The sequence below is a fragment of the Macaca nemestrina genome, chromosome 5, assembly GCF_043159975.1.
Source record: "Macaca nemestrina isolate mMacNem1 chromosome 5, mMacNem.hap1, whole genome shotgun sequence".
Taxonomy (NCBI): domain Eukaryota; kingdom Metazoa; phylum Chordata; class Mammalia; order Primates; family Cercopithecidae; genus Macaca; species Macaca nemestrina.
In genome coordinates this window covers 27,878,449-27,900,057 of record NC_092129.1, presented here as the reverse complement: position 1 = coordinate 27,900,057, position 21,609 = coordinate 27,878,449, and the positions used below count along the sequence as shown (strand labels likewise).

The window sequence follows — 21,609 nt, the reverse complement described above, 5'->3', positions numbered from 1 at the left end:
CTTCCCTCCATTCTCCACAGCCAAGCCCAAGCCAGCAAGTAAGAGATGAATAGAATAACACCTGAGAAATATTGCTTGACCATTTCAGCTTTAGCAATTTGCTTAGTTTTTTTTTTTAAAGAAAAATGTTATTTTCAGTGTTGCCTGTGGCTAAATAACTATTAATGATAAATTAATGTGATTGCTATGTAATTGTTATTCGTGATGAATTAATGTTATTGCTATGGCATTGATTTAACATTCTTGTGTTTCACTACTAATTAATGACTATAACTATATAAAAGAAAAAGTGTGTCACTATTGTTTATTAAAAGAGGGAATCCATATGGGCTATGAAATACCACTCACAGTAAGTTAAGGTAGGTGGGAAATCTTTTAATCACATGTTAATGAATAACAAAAGAAAATGAAATGTTATACAGTTGTCAGTGTTGTGAACTATATACTGTTTTTAATTTGTTTGCTTTAAGCTACATTAATTAAACTGTAGGTAAACTTTGGCATTTAGAAATCCATTTAATTTATAAACATTTTGCCATTTGTCCATTATAATTATGGACATGTGGACTTTGAAGATCCTTCGTTTCACTGTACAAGTGTGACACAGAGAGTATAGTGATGGAGAGTTTAAAAATGACTTTTGGACTCAGAAAGACATAAATATTTACCCACTGTGGTAGTAAATATATTCAATATTGTGTCAAAATTGTGATGTTAATCGTTGAATGGTGTACATTTGTGGAACATAAGCTTAGACAAATGCATGAATGGCTTTTGATCAAATATATTCTGGCTCTTGCATGCAAAATACCTTCACAAGGCCCAAAGGTAAATGTGTGACACAGCTTAGGAATACATAAACATGGTTTAGGATATATAGCACAAATGCATGGCTGTAATCAGAATATATTCACATCCTAGAACCTGTGAATTGTATTTTGAATATATATTTTATATTATTATTGTTCCCTTGATTTATTTTTAATGTTGTTATAACAGTTTAATACCTTGAATTTTGGCTTCTGCATTTTCTTTTATTTTGAATGCTTATTTACTATAACATTTATGCAAATTCAGTTCATGGAAGTTTATTCTTGAATGGTATCAGTTCCTAATTTACAAATATCTGTTTAATCTGATGACACCTGGGGTCCCACATCTTCCCACCTACTTCACTATTGGTGCATGATTTGGGGGAAAAATAGTAATTTTAGAGAAACTCCAAATTCAGGAGTGAGGGAAAGAAAGGACAAGTAAACATCAAGAACAGCTCAGAAGAACTGATCCTAGAGGTCATTAGAGGTAATACTTGGTCTGTTCCGGAGTCCTACTCAATTGACAGATATTCTCAATCGCATTCAAGATATTCCACCTGTATGGTTGACTTTAAATTCTACTTTTGATGAAAGAGAATGATCTCTTTAAAATTTTCAATTCAAATATTTTTCAGAGAACTAAGAGGGATGTCTATTATTCATACATTTTTATTTCATTTTGTCGTATCCTAGAATAGTTGAGATTCAGCTATGAGAGTTTTAAGAAAACCTGGAAAGGGAGGGTGGTACAGGTCAATAAAAATACAAAATGTGTTACTCTCTGGAATGCAACGGATATAGTTTAAATTTTCAATAAGAAACTACTGTTCAGCAGTGCATTGCTTCTTACTGGCAAGAAGGTAGCTAGGATTCAGAGAGGAAAAAAGAGGAATTGGTAAAATGCCAAAGACAAATACCATCCACTAAAAATGTCCCCAAAGAATGACTCAACTTTCAGCAAATGAAACAGTATTCTTATCTCCTCTTTGCCATATTCTATCCTCTTATTCAACACAGCCCCCAAAGAGATAAAACCCTAATACTGTCTTTCAGCCAAATGTAGAAAAATGTCTTTTCCTGGGTGTCCAGAGAATGAACCTAACCTAACCCTGTTTATAATGTGTTTTTATGGCAATATGCTTTCTTTGTTTCAAATTACATGAAAACGACTTTGGGGCATGCCTCTTGGGTAAACTGCGGATCACTTGCAAATATGTAAATAAGAAATATTTGCTGAAGAATCCACAGATTGCCAGTGAAATTTGATTTCTTTCTCTAGAAAAAGCTGAACATCAAGAAAGAGAACCTCCGTCTATAAAAACAGGTGTTTTACCATTTTTGGTTTATATTCTGTCTTAGGTTCACTGTTTTTATTATATTCAAAAATTAAAGTAATGCATACAAGTGATTTTCACTGTGTTTCCTGGTAATGTGTGGTCCTGTGGTTTTGTAGTATAATCTAGTTTATCTGACCTAAGGGCAATATTGTTGTCAATCAAACATGGATTGCCAAATATGCAATTATGATAAGTAAAATTAACAAATTAGATTTGCTTTCATGATTCACAAGGTCCTTCCAAAATATTCAATATTTCACTGTTGTCAATATTAATATAATTTATCATACTAATGAAGTTGATTAACTGCTGATAATTTTAAAATATCCTATCAAATTACATAGGTTAAATTTCACAAATTGTGAATTTCAGCTTGATATATCCTCTTAAAAGAGAAGTTACCCTATTCTAAAAGTTAGCTTAATTCTTTTAAAATGTCATTCAGTTTTTATAATATGTAACACTTCATATGGTTCAAACACTGAGGCACATAGGAAGTTAACTGCAAAAATCTCTCTCTCTTTTTTTAAATTCTACCAGTTCTCATTTCAAAAATATCTGATAATTTCCATAGGTAATCACTGTTATTTCCTAATGTATCCTTCTAGCATTATCTATCTACCTGTACAAATATATATATATATATGCCTCTTTTGTTTTTCTTACACAAATATTGACATGTTATAAATTATCCTGTCACTAGTTTTTTCTATTTCAGAATATATCTTGAAGCTTTTTTTATATCAGCACATAAAATATTTTATAAAAACACTATTTTATTGTGTATTTGTACATAGTTTACTTAATTAGACTCTAACTGACATATGTTAAAGTTGTTTTAAAGATCTCCCTTAATTTAATTAACAATATGTCTAGTTTTTTTATTTTTATGGGAAAAATTCTTTAAAGTAGAATTGTTTTTTTAGTAATAGGGTATATTAAATGTAATTTGTATAGATATTCCTAATTGCTTTCTACAAAAATGTATCAATTTGTATTCCCTCCATTAACAGTTAACATACTAGTTATTTGACTTAATTTTAGGATGATTCAAAACTGCAATCATAGCTAAATCTTTTCTACTTTTTATGAAGAAATAGAACTTTAGATATAAGGTGACACAGTTAATGCTTTTAGTTAATATATTTTAGGCCAGGCGCGGTGGCTCAAGCCTGTAATCCCAGCACTTTGGGAGGCCGAGACGGGCGGATCACGAGGTCAGGAGATCAAGACCATCCTGGCTAACACGGTGAAACCCCGTCTCTACTAAAAAATACAAAAAACTAGCCGGGCGAGGTGGCGGGCGCCTGTAGTCCCAGCTACTCGGGAGGCTGAGGCAGGAGAATGGCGTGAACCCGGGAGGCGGAGCTTGCAGTGAGCCGAGATGGTGCCACTGAACTCCAGCCTGGGCGACAGAGCGAGACTCCGTCTCAAATAAATAAATAAATAAATAAATAAATAAATAAATATATACACACACACATATATATATATATATATTTTAGAACACGTGTTATATTGGAAAAAAATAGAATGTCTTTATGATTTTTTTTACCTACCACCGATTCATTCTTGAGATTTTATAAAAGAGCCTTATTGTTCAACATACTGGATTGGGAGAGTTGGTATAAATTAACATTAATAATTAATATTGTGAGTATAAATTAATATTAATATGTATTCTAAAAGGACTGTGGTAGAATATATATTTTATGTCATTTCAGAAACAGTAAGAAGTTGAGATTTTTGTGAGCATTCATTAATATTGTATCAAATCAAATATGAGATTTACAGGAATAAAAAAAGAGACCAAGAAAGATTCCACACTTTCAGGCTTTACTGTTCTGTGGGAAACTCATTGGGAGAATGATTTAAAAATTACTAAAAATGCATTCCCTACTGTTCATTGTTGTTATATTTAGCCTTATTTTTACTGTAAAAAGCAAAAATAGGAAATATAAAGGGCTGATATATCGCCCATAGATAGAAAATTATCACTGATTTTCTTTTGTTATTTTTTCCTTTTTAGACAAACCAAAACCAACTCCAAGTAAGTGTACCATTTTAGAATTTTAAGAATGTCCTATTTCATTGTCTTAATTTCACAATTTCTTTGAGTTATGTATGAAGTTTAAAATGTATGGTGTGTTTGTTAATGTAATAGCCATTATACTATTATCATATAAGTGAGTCTGGTTGACAAAGGATATTGTGTGTACAGGCATACCTTGGAGACAAAAAGCACAACCAAAGGAAAATGGGGAGAGCAAGAAGCCATAGACCAATAAGCACATGAAGAGATGTTTAGTTACTCAAAAAATGCAATTCAAGGAAAATTAGATGTCATTGTACTGGCATAACTCAGGGATATTGCAGGTTTCATTCAGACCACCACAATAAATCACACAATTTTTAGTTTTCTCAGTGCACAGAAAAGTTATGTTTACACTATAGTCTATTAAGTGTGCAAGAGGATTATGACTAAAAAATGTACATAGCTTAATTTAAAAGTATTTTGCTGCTTATAATGTTAGTGATCATCTGAACCTTCAGCAAGTTGTAATACTTTTAGTGGTGAAAGGTATTGTCTCGATGTTGATGGGTGCTGACTGATGAAGGTGGTGGCTTCTGAAGGTTAGGGTAGTTGTGGTAATTTCTGAAAATAAGACAACAATAAAGTTTGGCACATTGACTCTTTCACAAAAGATTTCTCTGTAGTTTGTATGGGTATTTGACAGTATTTTACTCACAGTAGAACTTCTTTCAAAATTGGAGTCAATTATCTCAACTTGGCTTCTGCTTTATCAGCTAAGTTTACGGAATATTCTAAATCCTTTGTTGTGATTTTGACGATGTTCACAACATCTTCACCAGGAGTAGTTTCCATCCCAAGTATCAACTTTCTTTTCTCATCCATGAGAAATAACTCCTCATCTGTTCAAGTTTGATCATGAAATTGAAGCAATTCAGTCACTTGTAATTCTTTTGTTGCTTCCACCACATCTGCAGTTACTTCTTCTACTGAATCCTTGAACCTCTCAAAGTCATTCATAAGAGTTGGAATCAATTTCTTTCAAACTGCTATTGGTACTGACATTTGGACTCCCTCTCATGAGTCAAAAATGTTCTTAATGGCATCTAGAGAGGTGATTCCTTTCCAGATGACTTTCAATTTACTTTGCACAGATTCATTAGATGACTCACTATATATGACACCTACAGCCATATGAAATGTATTTATTAAGTAATAAGACTTGAATGTCAAAATTACTCCTTGGTCCCATGGGCTACAGAACGGATGTTGTGTTCACAGGCATGAAAACAATATTAATCTCCTTGTACAGCTCCATTAGAGCTCTTGATTGACCAGGTGAATTGTCAATGAGCCATAATATTTGAAAGGAATCTTTTTTCTTAGCATTAGGTCTCAACAATGGGCTTAAAACTGTCCATAAATCATTCTGTAAACGGATGTGCTGTCATCTAGATTTTGTTATTCCCGTGATAGACCATAGGCAGAGTAGATTTAGCATAATTCTTAAAGGACCTAGAATTTTTCAGAATGGTCAATAAGCATTGGCTTCAACTTCAAGTCACCAGCTTCATTAACCTCCAACAAGAGAGTCAGTCTGTCTTTTGAAGATTTGAAGTCAGATACTGACTTTTCTCTCTAGCTGTGAAAATTCTAGGTGACATTTTCTTTCAATAAAAGGCTATTTGTTAAGTTGTTTTTGTTCTTTTAAAGAGAGGGTCTCACTCTGTCACCAGGTTGGAGTACAGTGGGGGATCATAGCTCACTACAGCCTCAAATTCCTGGGCTCAAGTGATCTTCCCTAGAAGGCTATTTTGTCTACCTTGAAAGCTTATTGTTTATTGTAGCCACCTTGGTCAATTGTCTTAGCTAGATCTGGATAACTTTCTGCAGCTTCTAAATCAGCATTTGCTGTTTCACCTTGCACTTTTACGTTATGCAGGTGGCTTCATTCCTTAAATTTCATGAACCAACCTCTGCTAGCTTCCAACTTACCTTCTGCAGCTTCCTCACGTCTCTCAGCCTTCATAGAATTGAAGAGAGTTAGGGCCTTGCTATAGATTAGGTTTTGGCTTAAGGGAAGGTTGTAGCTGCTTTGATCTTCTATTCAGCCCACTAAAACTTTCTTTGTCTCAGCAATAAGGCTGTTTCCCTTTATTAGCATTTATGTCTTCACTGGAGTAACATTTAATTTCCTTCAGGAACATTTTCTTTGCATTCACAACTTGGCTAACTCTTTGGTACGTGAGGCCTCACTTTTAGCCTATCCCAGCTTTCAACATGCCTTTCTCACTAAACTTAATCATTTCTAGTTTTTGGTTTAAAGTGAGTGATGTGCAAGTCTTTCTTTCTTGTCAATACTTAAGAGGCCATTTTAGGTTCCTAACTGGTCTAATTTCAAAGCTATTGACTCTCAGGAAACAGAGAGGACTAAAGGAAAGTGAGAGGGACTGGTGAATGGCAGTCTGAATACACACATTCATTAAGTTTTACCACCTTATATGGGTGTGGTGTGTGGCACACCAAAACAATTACAATAGTAACATCAAAAATCACTGATCACAGACAACCATAACAGATATAATAATAATGAAAAATTTGAAATATTGTGAGAATCACCAAAATGAGACACGGAAATGAGAAGGAAGCAAACACCATTGGAAAAATTACACCAATAGGCTTAATCATATGGGGTTGCCACAAACTTTTAACTTGTAAAAAATGTGATACCTGAGAATTGCAATTAAGTGAAGCACAATAAAATGAGTATGCTTGTATTCCACTCATTAATCCTTGAACATGTATTTATTGAGCACATATTAGGTATATGACACTGGACCAGGACGTATGAGGGAATGCTTATCTTGTTTTCTGTTGATGTACCTGGTTTGCTAACACATTCACCATGATAATTAATACCTGTGCAAAAAAAACAAAACAAAACAACAATAAAAAAAACCCAGTAATTGTATCTCTCTCTTGTCTACTTTCAATTGTTTGTTTAGACATATTGAATAAACACAGTATGAAGAACCCTTTAACAGTTATTATGTGGGTTAAGAAAAATTAAGAGCACATATGTCCTCAATTTATTTAATTTTAACACATTAGCTTTTTATTTTCTAATTTTTTTAAAGCCCTGAGGTACATTTTATTTTGTAATTCAAAATCACTGGGGTTTCCTGGACGTTTTAATCAATAATAAAAATGCCATAGTAAACAATAAAACTGTTTATTTAATCCTATTAGAATACTCAGACTGTAACCTGGATTAAAAATTGAGTACTTCAATCCAAAGTGTATCTGGATGTTGTATTTATATGTTTTGATACCCAGAACTAACCTGTCTTCTGGACAACACATGACAGATTCCTTAATAATGCAGCTACAGTTTACTTCATAATGGATTCAATGCCAATTTCAAACATTAAGTACAGCCTTGAGGCTGGAGAAATTCTCTAGTATAGTTTGTATTATTGCTACTAATGTGAACACTGGTACCAAAATTAAGGGTTGAAAACCAAAACTAGAATGCTAATATGAAACATCATTATAAAGCCATTTAAAAATACTATATTTTTATGTAATATTATGTATTGTATACCTTCACTGTTTAAAAATATTTTTTTTTTGAATTTTGAAAATAGCTACCCAAAATAGTTATGTAAGACTGATAAAACTGATATCACATTTATAGAAAACATTGACATTTTACGAGAGATATTTCTTAAACTATCAGAGAATTTTTATTTTCTGGAAATGTTATTATTTGAAATTATTTGTGATACAAAGTTTTTTAAAAAACACTTGCCAGGTTATACTTAGAAATATTAATCTGTAAATTTACTGAAGGAACAAGAAGAAAGCATGGTTCTGTATGAGCATAGGCAAAAGGCAAATATAATTTTATGTCTTCTATCACTTATCAGACTGTAATCAACATGAACTGAGTTTGTTTTTGTTATACTTTTAATCTCATCCCATGACCACACTCAACTGCATTTCTAACAGCATCTTATAAATGAAGCTGCTTTAATAAATATTATATGAATGAATATTTGCATACATCAATGAAGATTAAAAATTTATGTAACAGATTTATAATTTGTAATTAAGAAAACGAGCCATAGAATTTAGAATTCATTAATTATATCATGTATGTTTTTCAATTTTTTATATTTCATTTTATTTTATTTTTAACTTGATAGGTACTTAGAAGTTGATGTATTTATGGGTACATGAAATATTTTTATATAGGCAAGTAAATGGGGTATCCATCACATTAGCATTTATCATATTTTTTGTGTTACAAACATTCTAATATTTTAGTTATTTTAAAATGCACACTAAATTATTGTCGACTCTAATCATCCTGTTGTTCTATCAAGTACTAGATCTTATTTATTCTATCTAACCAATTCTATAATATTTAAATATACCATTTTAGATTAATTGAATATTTGTTCTATTTTTAAAATAGATGTCTAGTTACAGTTATCAGAAATATTAAGCATTAGTACATTTTCTTGCCATTTTGAGTATATGTGCCTATTGTAATTTGGGAGGACATATCAGAAGATAAGTTTCAATTGTTTGCTACTGAATAAAAACCTATACTTTTTCTTTTATTTTTTTTCCTTTATTTCTACATTTTTTTTTTTAAAGGAGCAACATCAGAAGTCACAGAATCAGGTAAATATTTACTTTTTCAGAGGAGATAAGATAGAGTTGTTGAAACGGTATGTAAATTTAAGTTTCTAGCTGTGCAACATTTAGAAAATCCCTTAGCTCCTCAAATTCCAGATATTCTGTTCTACAGAACAGCATAATGACTTCCCTACAGGCTTGTTATAAGGAGTAAATGATGCAATATGTCCATTTTTACCACATACAAACTTATAAGTCACCGATTAAATATTGTTTTTCTTCTCACTTTTGTCTAAAAGGTGTAGCAAGAAAATTATCAATTTACCAAGACTGCTTTGAAAACTGGATCCATATTTTGCTTAGAAATATTATGTTACATTTTTATTGCTTTAATTCATTAGTTTACTTATGAATCCATCATGCCAGGCAAATTCTTATTTCCTAAAGGTAAAAATTTAACATGTAGTTGTTTTTCCTGTTGTTTCTAGTTTAAACTTTTAACAAAGGCATGGCTTATTCTAGCTTCTCCCTTCAAAGCATAAAAGAAAAGGGGAGGAGGTGGGCAAGAGGGTCATACCTGTAAGTAAACCGAGCTACTCAGGAGGGTGAGGAGGGAGGATCCGTTGAGCCCAGGAATTTGAGGGTATATAGAAAGACTCTGTCTCAAAAAATGAAGAAGAGGAATAGGAGGAGGAAAAAAAGAAATAGGAGGAGGAAAAGGAGGAGGAAGAAAGTCATGTTTTCTAAAATGATGATTTCTTGTTTTTTTTTTTTTTTCTTTCCCCCCTAGGGAAGAAGAAAACTGAAATATCTGAAAAAGAAAGTAAAGGTAAAGATGACATTTTAAGATATATACATCAAAGTAGCCACATAAACAGGAACAAAAATACAAAATTATACAGATTACATGATTTAAAAACAGTTGATGAAAATGAAGACACTGATTTTATAGCACATATCATAATTATAGTTCATCATGCAAAACATATAGGTATTGCATTTTTATTAAATATCTAAAAGGATCAGGAATGTAAAGCCGAAAGCAGGCTCTACCTGTTACTACTAAATTAAAGCTACAGACTTCTTTTCATATTACTACTGAACTGTGAAAACTGCCTACACAAAATTCAATTCCTCACCTTAAGAAGACTTGTTAATAAATATATTACTCTGATACAGAGAAAGTGGGAAAGATCTAAAATCAATACCCTAACATCACAATGAAAAGAACTACAGAAGCAAGAGCAAACAAATTCAAAAGCTAGCAGAAGACAATAAATAACTAAGATCAGAGCAGAACTGAAGGAGTGAGAGACACAAAAAACCCTTAAAAAATCAGTGAATCCAAGAGCTGTTTTTTCTAAAAAGATTAACAAAATAGATAAACCATTAACCAGACTAATGAAGAATAAAAGAGAGAAGAATCAAATAGACACAATAAAAAATGATAAAGCAGATATCACCACTGATTCCACAGAAATACAAACTACCATCAGAGAATACTATAAACACCTCTACATAAATAAACTAGAAAATCTAGAAGAAATGGAAAAATTTCTGGATACAAACACCCTCCCAGAACTGAACCAGAAGACGTCAAATCCCTGAATAGAACAATAACAAGTTCTGAAATTGAGGCAGTAATTAATAGCCTACCAACCAACCAAAAAAAAAATCCCAGGACCAGACAGATTTACAGACAAATTCTACGTTCCACTAGAGGTACAAAGAGGAGCAGGTACCATTCCTTCTAAAATGATTTCAAGCAATACAAAAAGAGGGACTCCTCTCTAACTCATTTTATGAGGCCAGCACCATCCTGATACCAAAACCTGGCAAAGACATAAAAAAAAAAAAAAAAAGAAAATATCAGGCCAATATTCCTGATGACCATTGATGCGAAAATCCTCAATAAAATACTGACAATACGAATCCAGCAGCACATTAAACAGTTTATCCACCACAATCAAGTCAGCTTCATCCCTGGGATGCAAGGCTGGTTCAACATACACATATCAATAAATGTAATCAATTACATAAACAGAACCAATGACAAAAAACACATGATTATTTCAATAGTACAGAAAAGGCCTTTGCCAAAATTCAACATCTCTTCATGCTAAAAACATTCAATAAACTAGGTATTGATGGAATTTTTATCAAAATAATAAGAGCTTCTTGTGACAAACCCACATCCAATAGCATACTGAATGGGAAAAAGCTGGAAGCATTCCCTTTGAAACCCTACAAAAGACAAGGATGCCCTCTCTCACCACTCCTATTTGACATAGTATTGGAAGCTCCGGCCAGAGCAATCAGGCAAGAGAAAGAAATAAAAGTATTGAAATAGGAAGAGAGGAAGTCAAATTGTCACTGTTTGCAGATGACATGATTGTATATTTAGAAAATCCCATCGTCACAGCCCCAAAACTCCTTGAGCTGATAAGCAACTTCAGCAAAGTCTCAGGATACAAACTCAATGTGCAAAATTCACAAGCAATGCTATACACCAATAATAGACAAACAGAGAGCCAAATCATGAGTGAACTCCCATTCACAATTGCCACAAAGAGGATAAAATACCTAGCAATACAACTTACAAGGGATGCGAAGGACCTTTTCAATGAAAACTACAAAACACTGCTCAAGGAAATAAGAGAGGACACAAACAAATGGAAAAACATTCCATGCTCATGGATAGGTAGAATCAATATCGTGAAGATGGCCATACTGCTTAAAGTAATTTACAGATTCAATGCTATTGCCATAAAGCTACCATTTACTTTCTTCACAGAATTAGAAAAAAAAAAATACTTTAAATTTCATATGGAACCAAAAAAGAGTCTACATACCCAAGAAAATCCTAAGCAAAAACAACAAAGCTGGAGGCATTACACTATCTGACTTCAAACCATACTATAAGGCTACAGGAACCAAAACAGCATGGTTCTGGTACCAAAACAGAAATATAGACCAATGAGAACAGAGGCCTCAGAAATAACAGCACACATCTACAACCATCTGATCTTTGACAAACTTGACAAAAACAAGCAATGGGGAAAGTGAGAATTCACTGTTTAATAAATGGTGTTGGGAAAATTGGTTTGCCATATGCAGAAAACAGAAACTGGACACCTTCCTTATGCCTTATACAAAAATTAACTCAAGATGCATTAAAGATTTAAATGTGCTGGACGTGGTTGCTCATGCTTGTAATCCCAGCACTTTGGGAGGCTGAGGTGGGCGGATCATGAGGTCAAGAGATTGAGACCATTCTGGCCAACATGGTGAAACTCTGTCTCTACTAAAAATACAAAAATTAGCCTGGCGTGGTGGCACATGCCAGTGGTCCAGCTACTTGGGAGACTGAGGCAGGAGAATCGCTTGAACCTGAGAGGCGGAGGTTACAGTGAGCCAAGATCGTGCCACTGCACTCTAGCTTGGTGCCAGAGTGAGACTCTGTCAAAAATAAATAAATAAATAAAAATAAAATAAAACGGAAAACAAAGAAAAAGATTTAAATGTAAGACCTAAAACCATAAAAACCCTAGAAGAAAACCTAGGGAATACCATTCAGGACATAGGCATGGGCAAAGACTTCATGACTAAAACACCTAAAGCATTTGCAACAAAAGCCAAAATTGACAAATGGTATCTAATTAAATTAAAGAGCTTCTGCACAGCAAAAGGAACTATCATTAGAGTGAACAGGCAACCTACAGAATGGGTGAAAAATTTTGCAATCTATTTATATGACAAAGGAATAATATCTGGAATCTAAAAGGAACTTGAAGAAATTGACAAGAAAAAAATACAGAACCCCATCAAAAAGTGGACGAAGGATATGAACAGACACTTCTCAAAAGAAGGCAAACATATTAAAAAAAGTTCATCATCACCAGTCATTAGAGAAATGCAAATCAAAACCACAATGACATACCATCTCACACCAGTTAGAATGGTAATCATTAGAAAGCCAGAAAACAACAGATGCTGGAGATGATGTGGAGAAATAGGAATACTTTTACAATGTTGGTGAGAGTGTAAATTAGTTCAACGATTGCGGAAGACAGTATGGCAATTCCTCAAAGATCTAGAACCAGAAATAGCATGTGACCGATACTTGGAAGCAACCCACATGTCCATCAGTGATAGGCTGAATAAAGAAAATTGGCACATATACACCATGGAATACTGTGCAGCCATAAAAAAGAATGAGTTCATGTCCTCTGTAGGGACATGGGTGAAGCTGGAAACCATCATTCTCAGCAAACTAACACCGGAACTGAAAACCAAACACCGCATGTTCTCACTCATAAGTGGGAGTTGAGCAACGAGAACATATGGGCACAGGGAGGGGAACATCACACCCTGGGGCCTCTCTGGGAGTGGGGGTTAAGGGAAGGAATAGCATTAGGAGAAATACTTAATGTAGATGACGGATTGATAGGTGCAGCAAACCACCATGACACATGTATACCTATGTAACAAACCTGCAAGTTCTGCACATGTATCCCAGAACTTAAAGTATAATTAAAAATAAATAAGTAAATAAATTACCATTACTATTTCTTCTACACAGAAAAAGCAGACATGAAGCATCTCAAAGAAGAAAAAGGTAATTTTTTAAAAGAATAAAAAAATAGAATGCAAAGCCCAGAAGCTAAAATATTTTAAGTCAAAATGTATTTATACCATATGAAAAAAAAAAAACTTTTAAAAATGTATGTGATGAGTGCTAGCATGAGTAAGAGAAGAAATGTGGTAAGTAATTGGTGGATATCTAGTAACAGCAGTGTCAAAGAAGCAATGGATGTAAGTCAACCCACGCAAATAAGCATTGATTTGTTCTGCCACTGATGAGCAAGGTATAAAACGAATTACAGTGCTGCCATTTTTCTTAGCATTGGGTTTATTTATTTAGAAAACTACACCATATAATATGACAATTACTGATTTGAGTGTAATTATCATAAAGCTTACAAAGGTCTTAATTACCAAAGAGATAGTTTATTAGATCAGTAGGAAAGCATTCTTAGGCATATCAGAATTATTGTCAATGACAAAATAACTCATTTTGTTTATCTCCAAATCCAGTTAATCAGAATGACCCATTTTTCATAGATTCTAGTTAATTTTGTTCCTACATTCATGTTATACCTCTGTTTATAAAACAATGTCTAGTGCTAACATTTATTTTTGTTAGGTACCAGTTAGATAGAAAAAATTTTTGAAAACCACCTTGAGAAAATGTTTATAACACTTAAATTATCTTCATTCTTTAAAGCTCAGCATTGATGTGAGACAATTTTTATGGAAATTTACTTTAAAAATTTAATTTTAATTTACATTTTCCTTATTAACAGTCTCAACAAGAAAAGAAAGTCTTCAGTTACACAATGTGACAAAAGGTAATCTTGAATTACATAAGTACTATGTTGGTATGAAAATATCTGAATTATTTTGTTGCTTAATATTAATATTAAATTATTTTGAAACAAAGAAATCTAAAAGATACAAACTTCTCTTAACAGCAGAGTAAGTGGACAGGTAGAAAATCTAGCAGAAGGCTTACATTTCAATAGAAAATAAGAAAATGTGAAGAAATCAGAACTGTCAGCAACATTAACGTGAACAAAATATTCTGTTACACACCAGAAGAAAAAGTTCTCAATTACAAAAGACTTTTTTAGCATGAACAATGTCAAAAGTAATATGGTAGTAAAAATAAATATTACTGGGATTTATTTGCATCTATGATTAAATAACATACAGTTAAGATTATGAATTTTTTTTATTACTTATAAATTAGACCTTTAAATTAATTCAACCTAGACACAAAATAGGAAATGCCAGCATGCATAATGGAGACATGTGTTTCTTAAAAAGAGAATGATCTATTTTGCTGATATTATTATCATAAAACTATAAGGTTTATTCTAAATTATGTAGCCTTGGCAACATAATTTTAGGCAAATTCAATTACTTTAAAAAAGTGCTGTAAATTCTAAGTTGCTAGGTAAACATAGCATAACTAAGACAACTATTTCCATTCATAGCAAATACATAGATCTCTAGTAGGCGGAGAAAAAGCTTTGTTTTTCACTGACTCCCTTTTACTGCTCACTGTGGTACATATCCGTGAAATGACTAGATATATCTAGACATACCACTTACACATAAAATTATTAATGTATTCATAATTATCACTAATATTAAGAGGTAAAACTTTCAATACAAAGGAAAATTACATCTGTAGAATAATATAGGGGCACAATTTTTATATTGAAACATTCTTTTAAATATTGCTTAATATCCTTTGAGATAATCAGCCAGAATGATGAGAAAAGTAAATTAATTAGAAAAAGTATGGTTATACATTTTCCTATTATTAGTTTACTTAATCCTTAGGAAAGCCCAATTATCATGTCCAGTTTGAAGATGAGATAAGTGCAATGAAAGAAAATCTGACATATCAAGAGCATTTATATGGTACAGACAAGATTTGACTCCAAGTTTGTTATGTTTCCAAACACTATAATGGTTAAGGCCATCTATTGACACTTCAGTGTTCTATTATGCTGCTGCAAATACAAGAGAAAGTTTTCTGCCAATCAGAGCAGCCCAAGGATAGAGTCTATCCCACTTTGCCCCCAAGGGAGTGATCTATTAGAGAGAGGATTTGAGGAAACCTCTGTAACTCAGCTGTACAAGGGATTCAGACTTCTGATTCAGATTTCTTACTCTGTTCTGTGAATCTATCATTTTAAAGTCTTCATATTGTGATTACATACGAAAGCACAAGTCCAATGCAGAGATAATTGAGAGCAGGCATATTCTTATTCATTCCTTCATTTAACAGTTCATTATGTATCAGTGAAAGTCTATTTTTTCCCTAAATTTCTACCTTTCTAACCAATGCTAGTATTTTTAAAGAAAAAAATAATAACGTGTTAGTCTTAGTGAAATAGTTTTCCAAATTATTTACTTTATAATTTTATGCATGAACCATAGTACTCTAGTGATACAGAAAATATCTATCCAAGCTGAAAATGTTTTTAATAGGAATAATCTAATTTTAATAAAATTTTAATCCTGAGGTTTATGTTAGAAACTCTACAAATCTCACAATAAACCATGTAATACAGATTGCTTAAAAGTTATATATTCTAGCCTGGCTCTTTAAATGAGACTAATGTTAGAATGGACATGTTACTAGTCTTTTTCAAGAAGTTAGAATGTCTGCTCTAGTGTTTGGGATAATAATTTCACCTTAGTTATTTTGTCCTACATGCAGCTTAATAAGAAAGCACATTTCTTTGAAAAATAATAACCTCTCATTGAAATAAATAAATTATTATGAAAAAGTAAACTGACTTACTTTGCATGTTGTTTTTTAAGATTTATTTTATAGTCTGGTAATTATTTATCTTGTTTTTTGAAAGAAAAATAATTCTAAATGATATATTTCATGAAGTCTGGGAATTTTAAAGAAAATATTTAGCTGTTACAAAATACAAAGTAATTTTATTCAAGTTAGGCATAATAATAGTTGAGCCAAAACTCTTAATTTTACAAAGATCCTGATTTTAGTAAGAGTATTTAAAAAGCATAAATATTTTGTGACACTTTGATGAATAGCTTTTGTGATAGCTGACATATTTTCTTAGATAAAATAGATTAACCAAGATATTCAAAGAATCAGCCAGGCATGGTAGCTCATACTTGTAATACCAGCTACTTGGGAGGCAGAGGGGGGAGGATTGCTTGAGCACAGGAATTTGAGGCTGCAGTGAGCTATGATTGTACTACTTCATGTCCCTTGGGCAACTGAGACCTCATCTCTAAATAAAAATTTTTTAAAATTAAAAATTATGATAAAACAAAGACTCATGTTGACAGGCAATAGAGGACTGTATTTCTTCATTCATTCTTAAATAATAAGCAAGAAACAAAATAATTAGATATTTTTATAAAGTCTACTGATTTATAATTTCCTTGCATTTTATCTCAGTTAAACAAAACTTATTTATATTCTCTTTTTAGCAGAAAAATCTGCAAGAGTATCAAGTAAGTACAGTTTGTATTAATGCCAAGTTCTCTTTGATATATGGTATCAATTTCAAGATGAAATTCATAAAATATTTCTATTTTTGATGTGTTCAGTTTTAGTTTATTCTAAACTAAATCTTCTGACAGGAATTTATTAGCTTTTATTGCTACTTATGTTGAAACTTAAAAAAAAGAACTATGCTATTTGAAATTACAACTTGTAACAGAAATGCCTTATTATTTTCTCCAGCCTGAAAATAAAAGTGATTTGCATTTAAATAAATAAATACTTTCAGTGATTAAAGTCAAGTGAAATAAAATAATTCTGTATCTGCCTTAAACTGTCAATCACTAGAAATTTGTTAAAGACCACATATGGTCGAAAAGTGATGCTTTTGCTGCTGTTTTCTAATGTTCATTAACCTAAATAAAATTGTATATCTGAGAAACTTAAATTGTAATTTAATTGTATAGTTATAATTTAACTGTAAACATAAATTGTAATATAATTGTATATCTAAGAAACCTAAATATAATTGTATATCTAAGAAAAACATCATAGTTAGGAATGGATGTATCTTCTATAGTATAAACCACAGCTCCCAGAATAGATTCTCTAGAATAGCAGGATCCAGGTACAGATAGAAATTCTCTGTATATAGGATATAACTGTAAATATTCTTACAAGTTCTTAAAATTCAAGGAAATAATTTATCCTTTTTTATTTCCATATTTATAAAAAAGTTATTCTAAATAAGTGCCACCCAACACAAATATAAAATGTGACATATATGTAATATTAATTTTCTAGTTGACACATTAAAAGACAAAAATAAATAAGTGAAAATAATTTTAGTAATATTTTATTTTATGTAACTTATTTTATACACATATTATTTCAATATATAATCAATATAGAAATGTATTTATCCTCTACATTCATTTTTTGTATTGAGATTTTGAAATCTTATGTGTATTTTATACTTACAGCACATTTTATCTTGTGCTAGTCACATTTCAATTTCCCAAAGCCCCAGGTAGTCAGTGGCTACAGAATTGGATAGAGAAGGTCCAACTGAGTGCTTATACTGTACCTAATGCTAATATTGAAGACAATAAAAATGAATCATTAAAATATGATACTTACCACATATGTCATTCAAAGGTCTTTGATTTCAGGTGATCGTAGACTTGCCTCAGGAATTTAAAAAAGGAAATATATTGTAAGGACCCAAAATTGTCTCACTGATGGCAAGGGCAAAATGTGTAGATAAAAGCAAAGGCCCTTGGAAGCTACCCTATTCCACACCATTCCCCTACAGCCAAAGGTAATGAGAGCAGACTTCATAAATGAGGTAATGCCAAGATTTTTGCCTTGAAGAATGGTTAGGATTCGGTTAGCTGGAGAAAAGGATAGAAATGGCTAAGAAAGAAAGACAGCATCAGAAGTATTGGTTGAAGTTGAGGGGTAGTGTTGGAAAGAAGTGGGAAGTAAGCACATTTAAGGTAAAACTGTCAGGTGGAGAACATGTAAGGCCAAAAGATTTTAGAATGTGCCGCAGAAAGCTAAGAGGGAAGTAAAAAGTCAAGGAATTATTGGGACACCTAACTTCATAGTAATAGCAGTTGTAGTAATAAGAGTAAGATTATGAGCAGTAACTGAAAAGGGAAAGATTTGAGAAAGAAAAATATATCATTTAAAATATATCATTTATAGGGACCATTTTAAAATAAATGATCAGAGACATCATGGAATGATTCTGTTTAAAAGGTGGTTTTTGGAGTATGTGAAGCTTGTTTTCTCTATAGCACACATCACTGTTTTCATCATGCTTTTTAGGAGCCAGCATCAAAAAACTGCCTTAGGTATTTATAAAGAAGAGCATACTATATATATTTGAAACTAAACAAGTATCATTCTTTGTCTGAATCCTTTTACAGCATTATGTATATGTGTATTTTGTTAGCGTTGGTGGTAGGAGTGGGTTTTGGGGCTCAGAACTTTTTTTCAGTCATTTGTTTCTGTTTAACTAAAGGAGTTTCATGAAATAGCTGTGCTTTGTGGCCATCACTCTCTTCCCCTTGCATGTTCTAACTCCACTCTAGTGCCTGCACATCTTGTCTAGCAGGGACCAGGTCCTCTAACTTTTACAGCCATGAACATGTCATGTCTTTTGTTTGTGTTCTTTTTAATTTTTTTAATCAGTGTTTGTAGTTTTCCTCACAGAGATCTTTCTCTTTCTTGATTGTATTTATTCCTGGGTATTTTTCTTATAGCTGTTATAAATGGGATTACCTTCTTGATTTCTTCTTCAGCTAGTTCATTATTGGTGTATGGAAATGCTACTCATTTTTATGTTGATTTTGTATTCTGCTATTTTACTGAATTTATTTATCAAATCTAGAAGTTATTTGGTGGAGTCTTTGGGGTTTTCTAAATGTAAGATCATATCATCAGCAAAGTGGAACAGTTTGAATTCTTTTCCAATGTGGATGCCTTTTATTTCTTTCTCTTGTTTGATTGTTCACTCGAACATTCTATTTATTTCTTTCTCTTGTCTTGATTATCTGGCTAGGACAGTCTATTCTTCCCCCTTTTGAAGTCATCACGTCTATTATTTCTATCTTTACGTCCATGTGTACACATTGTTTAGCTCCCACTTATAAGTGAGAACACGTGATAAATTTGATTTTCTGTTTCAGAGTTATTTCACGTATTATGATGGGTTTCAACTCTATCCATGTTGCTGCAAAATACATGATTTTACTCTTTTTTATGGCTTTATAGTATTCTGTGGTATATAAATACTACATGTTCTTTATCTAATTATCCCTTAATGGGCACTTAGGTTGATTCCATGACTTTGCGATTGTGAATAGTGCTGCAATAAACATAGAAGTGCAGGTATCTTTTTAATTTAATTATTACTTTTCCTTTGGGTAGATATGCAGTAGTGGGATTGCTGGGTCAAATGTTAATTCTAATTTAGGTCTGTGAGAAATCTCCATAACGTTTACATAGGAATTGAACCAATTTACATTCCAACCAACAGTGTATAAGCCTTCCTTTTCTCCACAACCTCGTCAATATCTTTTTTGTTGTTGTTGTTTTTTGGGTTTTTTTGTTTGTTTGTTTGTTTTTTTTACTTTTTCATAATAGACTTTCTGACTGGTGTAAGATGGTATCTTATTATGGTTTTAATTTCTGTCATAATTACTAATGCTCAGTATGTTTTCATATGTTTGTTGGATGCTTGTATGTATTCTTTTGTGAGATGTCTGTTCATTTGCCCTCTTTTCAAAGGGGTTGTCCTTTATTCTGTTGATGAGATGTATCAGGTTTATTGATTTTCACATGTTGAGCCATCGTTGCATCCCTGGGATGAATCCTTCTTGGTCATGGTATATTATCTTTTCGATATGATATTAGATTCATTATGCTAGTATTTTGTTGAGGATTTTTGCATCTATATTCAACAGAGATACTCACTGGGAGTTTTATTTTTTTGTATGTCCTTGTCTGGTTTGGGTATCAGGGTAATACTGACTTTGTGGATTGAGTTAGGGAGAGTTCTCTCCTCATTAATTTCTTGGAATAGTTTTAAAACTGGGATGAAGTTTTTCTTTTTATGTTTCATAGAATTTGACTGGAATTTTTTGGAATGACTGACTAAATTTTGCTACAGTTGATCTGTTCAGGTCTTATTTCTTCCTGATTCGATCTTGGTGAGTTTTATGTTTTCAGGAGTTTATCAGTATCCAATAGGTTTTCCAGTTACCTAGCATATAGTTGTGCATATAATTCTCTGATGATCTTTTGTATTTCTGTGGTATCTGTTGTACTGTCTCCTTTTTCCTCTGAGTTTATTTGGGTCTTATTTCTTTTTTTTTCTTTTTTTTCTTTTTATTATACTTTAAGTTCTCTTATATTTCTGCTCAGGCTAGCTAGCTGTTTTAATTTTATTATTTCAGTACACAATTTTATTGATCTTTTGTTTATTTTTATTTCAGTCTTTAATCTATCTTGAGTTAATTTTTGTATAAGCTGTAAGGAAGGGGTCCAGTTTCAGTTTTCTGCATATGGCTAGCCAGTTTTCCCAATACCATTTATTAAATAGGGAATCCTTTCCCTATTGTTTGTTTCTGTCAGATTTTTCAAAGAGCAGATGGTTGTAGATGTGTGGTGTTATTTCTGTGGCCTTTGTTCTGTTTCATTGGTCTATATATCTGTTTTGGTACCAGTATCATGCTGTTTTGTTTACTGTGGCTTTGTAATATAGTTTGAGGTCAGGTAACATGATGCCTCCTGCTTTGTTCCTTGTGCTTAGGATTGTCTTGACTATACAGGCTGTTTTCTGGTTCCATATGAAGTCTAAAGTAGTTTTTTTCTAATTCTGTGAAGAGAGTCAAAGGTAGCTTGACAGGAATAGCATTGAATCTATAAATTACTTACTTTGGGTAGCAGGGTCATTTTAATAATATTGATTCTTCCCCTCTGTGATCATGGAATGTTTTTCCATTGGTTTATTCCTCTCTTATTTTCTTAAGCAATGGTCTGTAGTTCTCCTTGAAGAGGTCCTTCACATTCCTTGTTAGTTGTATTCCTAGGTATTTTATTATCTTTGTTGCAGTTGTGAATGGGAGTTCACTCATGATGGCTCTCTGTCTATTATTGGTGTATAGGAATGCTTGTGATTTTTGCACATTAATTTTGTATACTGAGACT

At 32.3% G+C, this 21,609-nt stretch overlaps 1 protein-coding gene across 24 annotated transcripts in view; it reads left to right on the top strand.

Annotated features, from left to right (window-relative positions):
- Positions 1 to 21,609, top strand: part of LOC105465538 (triadin) — a 408,157-nt gene that overhangs the window by 356,043 nt on the left and 30,505 nt on the right. For 14 of the 24 annotated variants that reach the window (XM_071096399.1, XM_071096381.1, XM_071096398.1 and 11 more), the window contains 8 exons: positions 21 to 38; positions 2,095 to 2,139; positions 4,182 to 4,202; positions 8,850 to 8,876; positions 9,622 to 9,660; positions 13,414 to 13,449; positions 14,198 to 14,242; positions 16,878 to 16,901. In XM_071096399.1, the coding sequence (XP_070952500.1) occupies positions 21 to 38; positions 2,095 to 2,139; positions 4,182 to 4,202; positions 8,850 to 8,876; positions 9,622 to 9,660; positions 13,414 to 13,449; positions 14,198 to 14,242; positions 16,878 to 16,901 (255 nt within the window). Of the gene's footprint in view, positions 1 to 16; positions 39 to 2,094; positions 2,140 to 4,181; positions 4,203 to 8,849; positions 8,881 to 9,621; positions 9,661 to 13,413; positions 13,450 to 14,197; positions 14,243 to 16,877; positions 16,902 to 21,609 lie in introns of those variants that run through there. The other 10 variants (XM_071096396.1, XM_071096387.1, XM_071096389.1 and 7 more) reach the window with 5 other exon arrangements.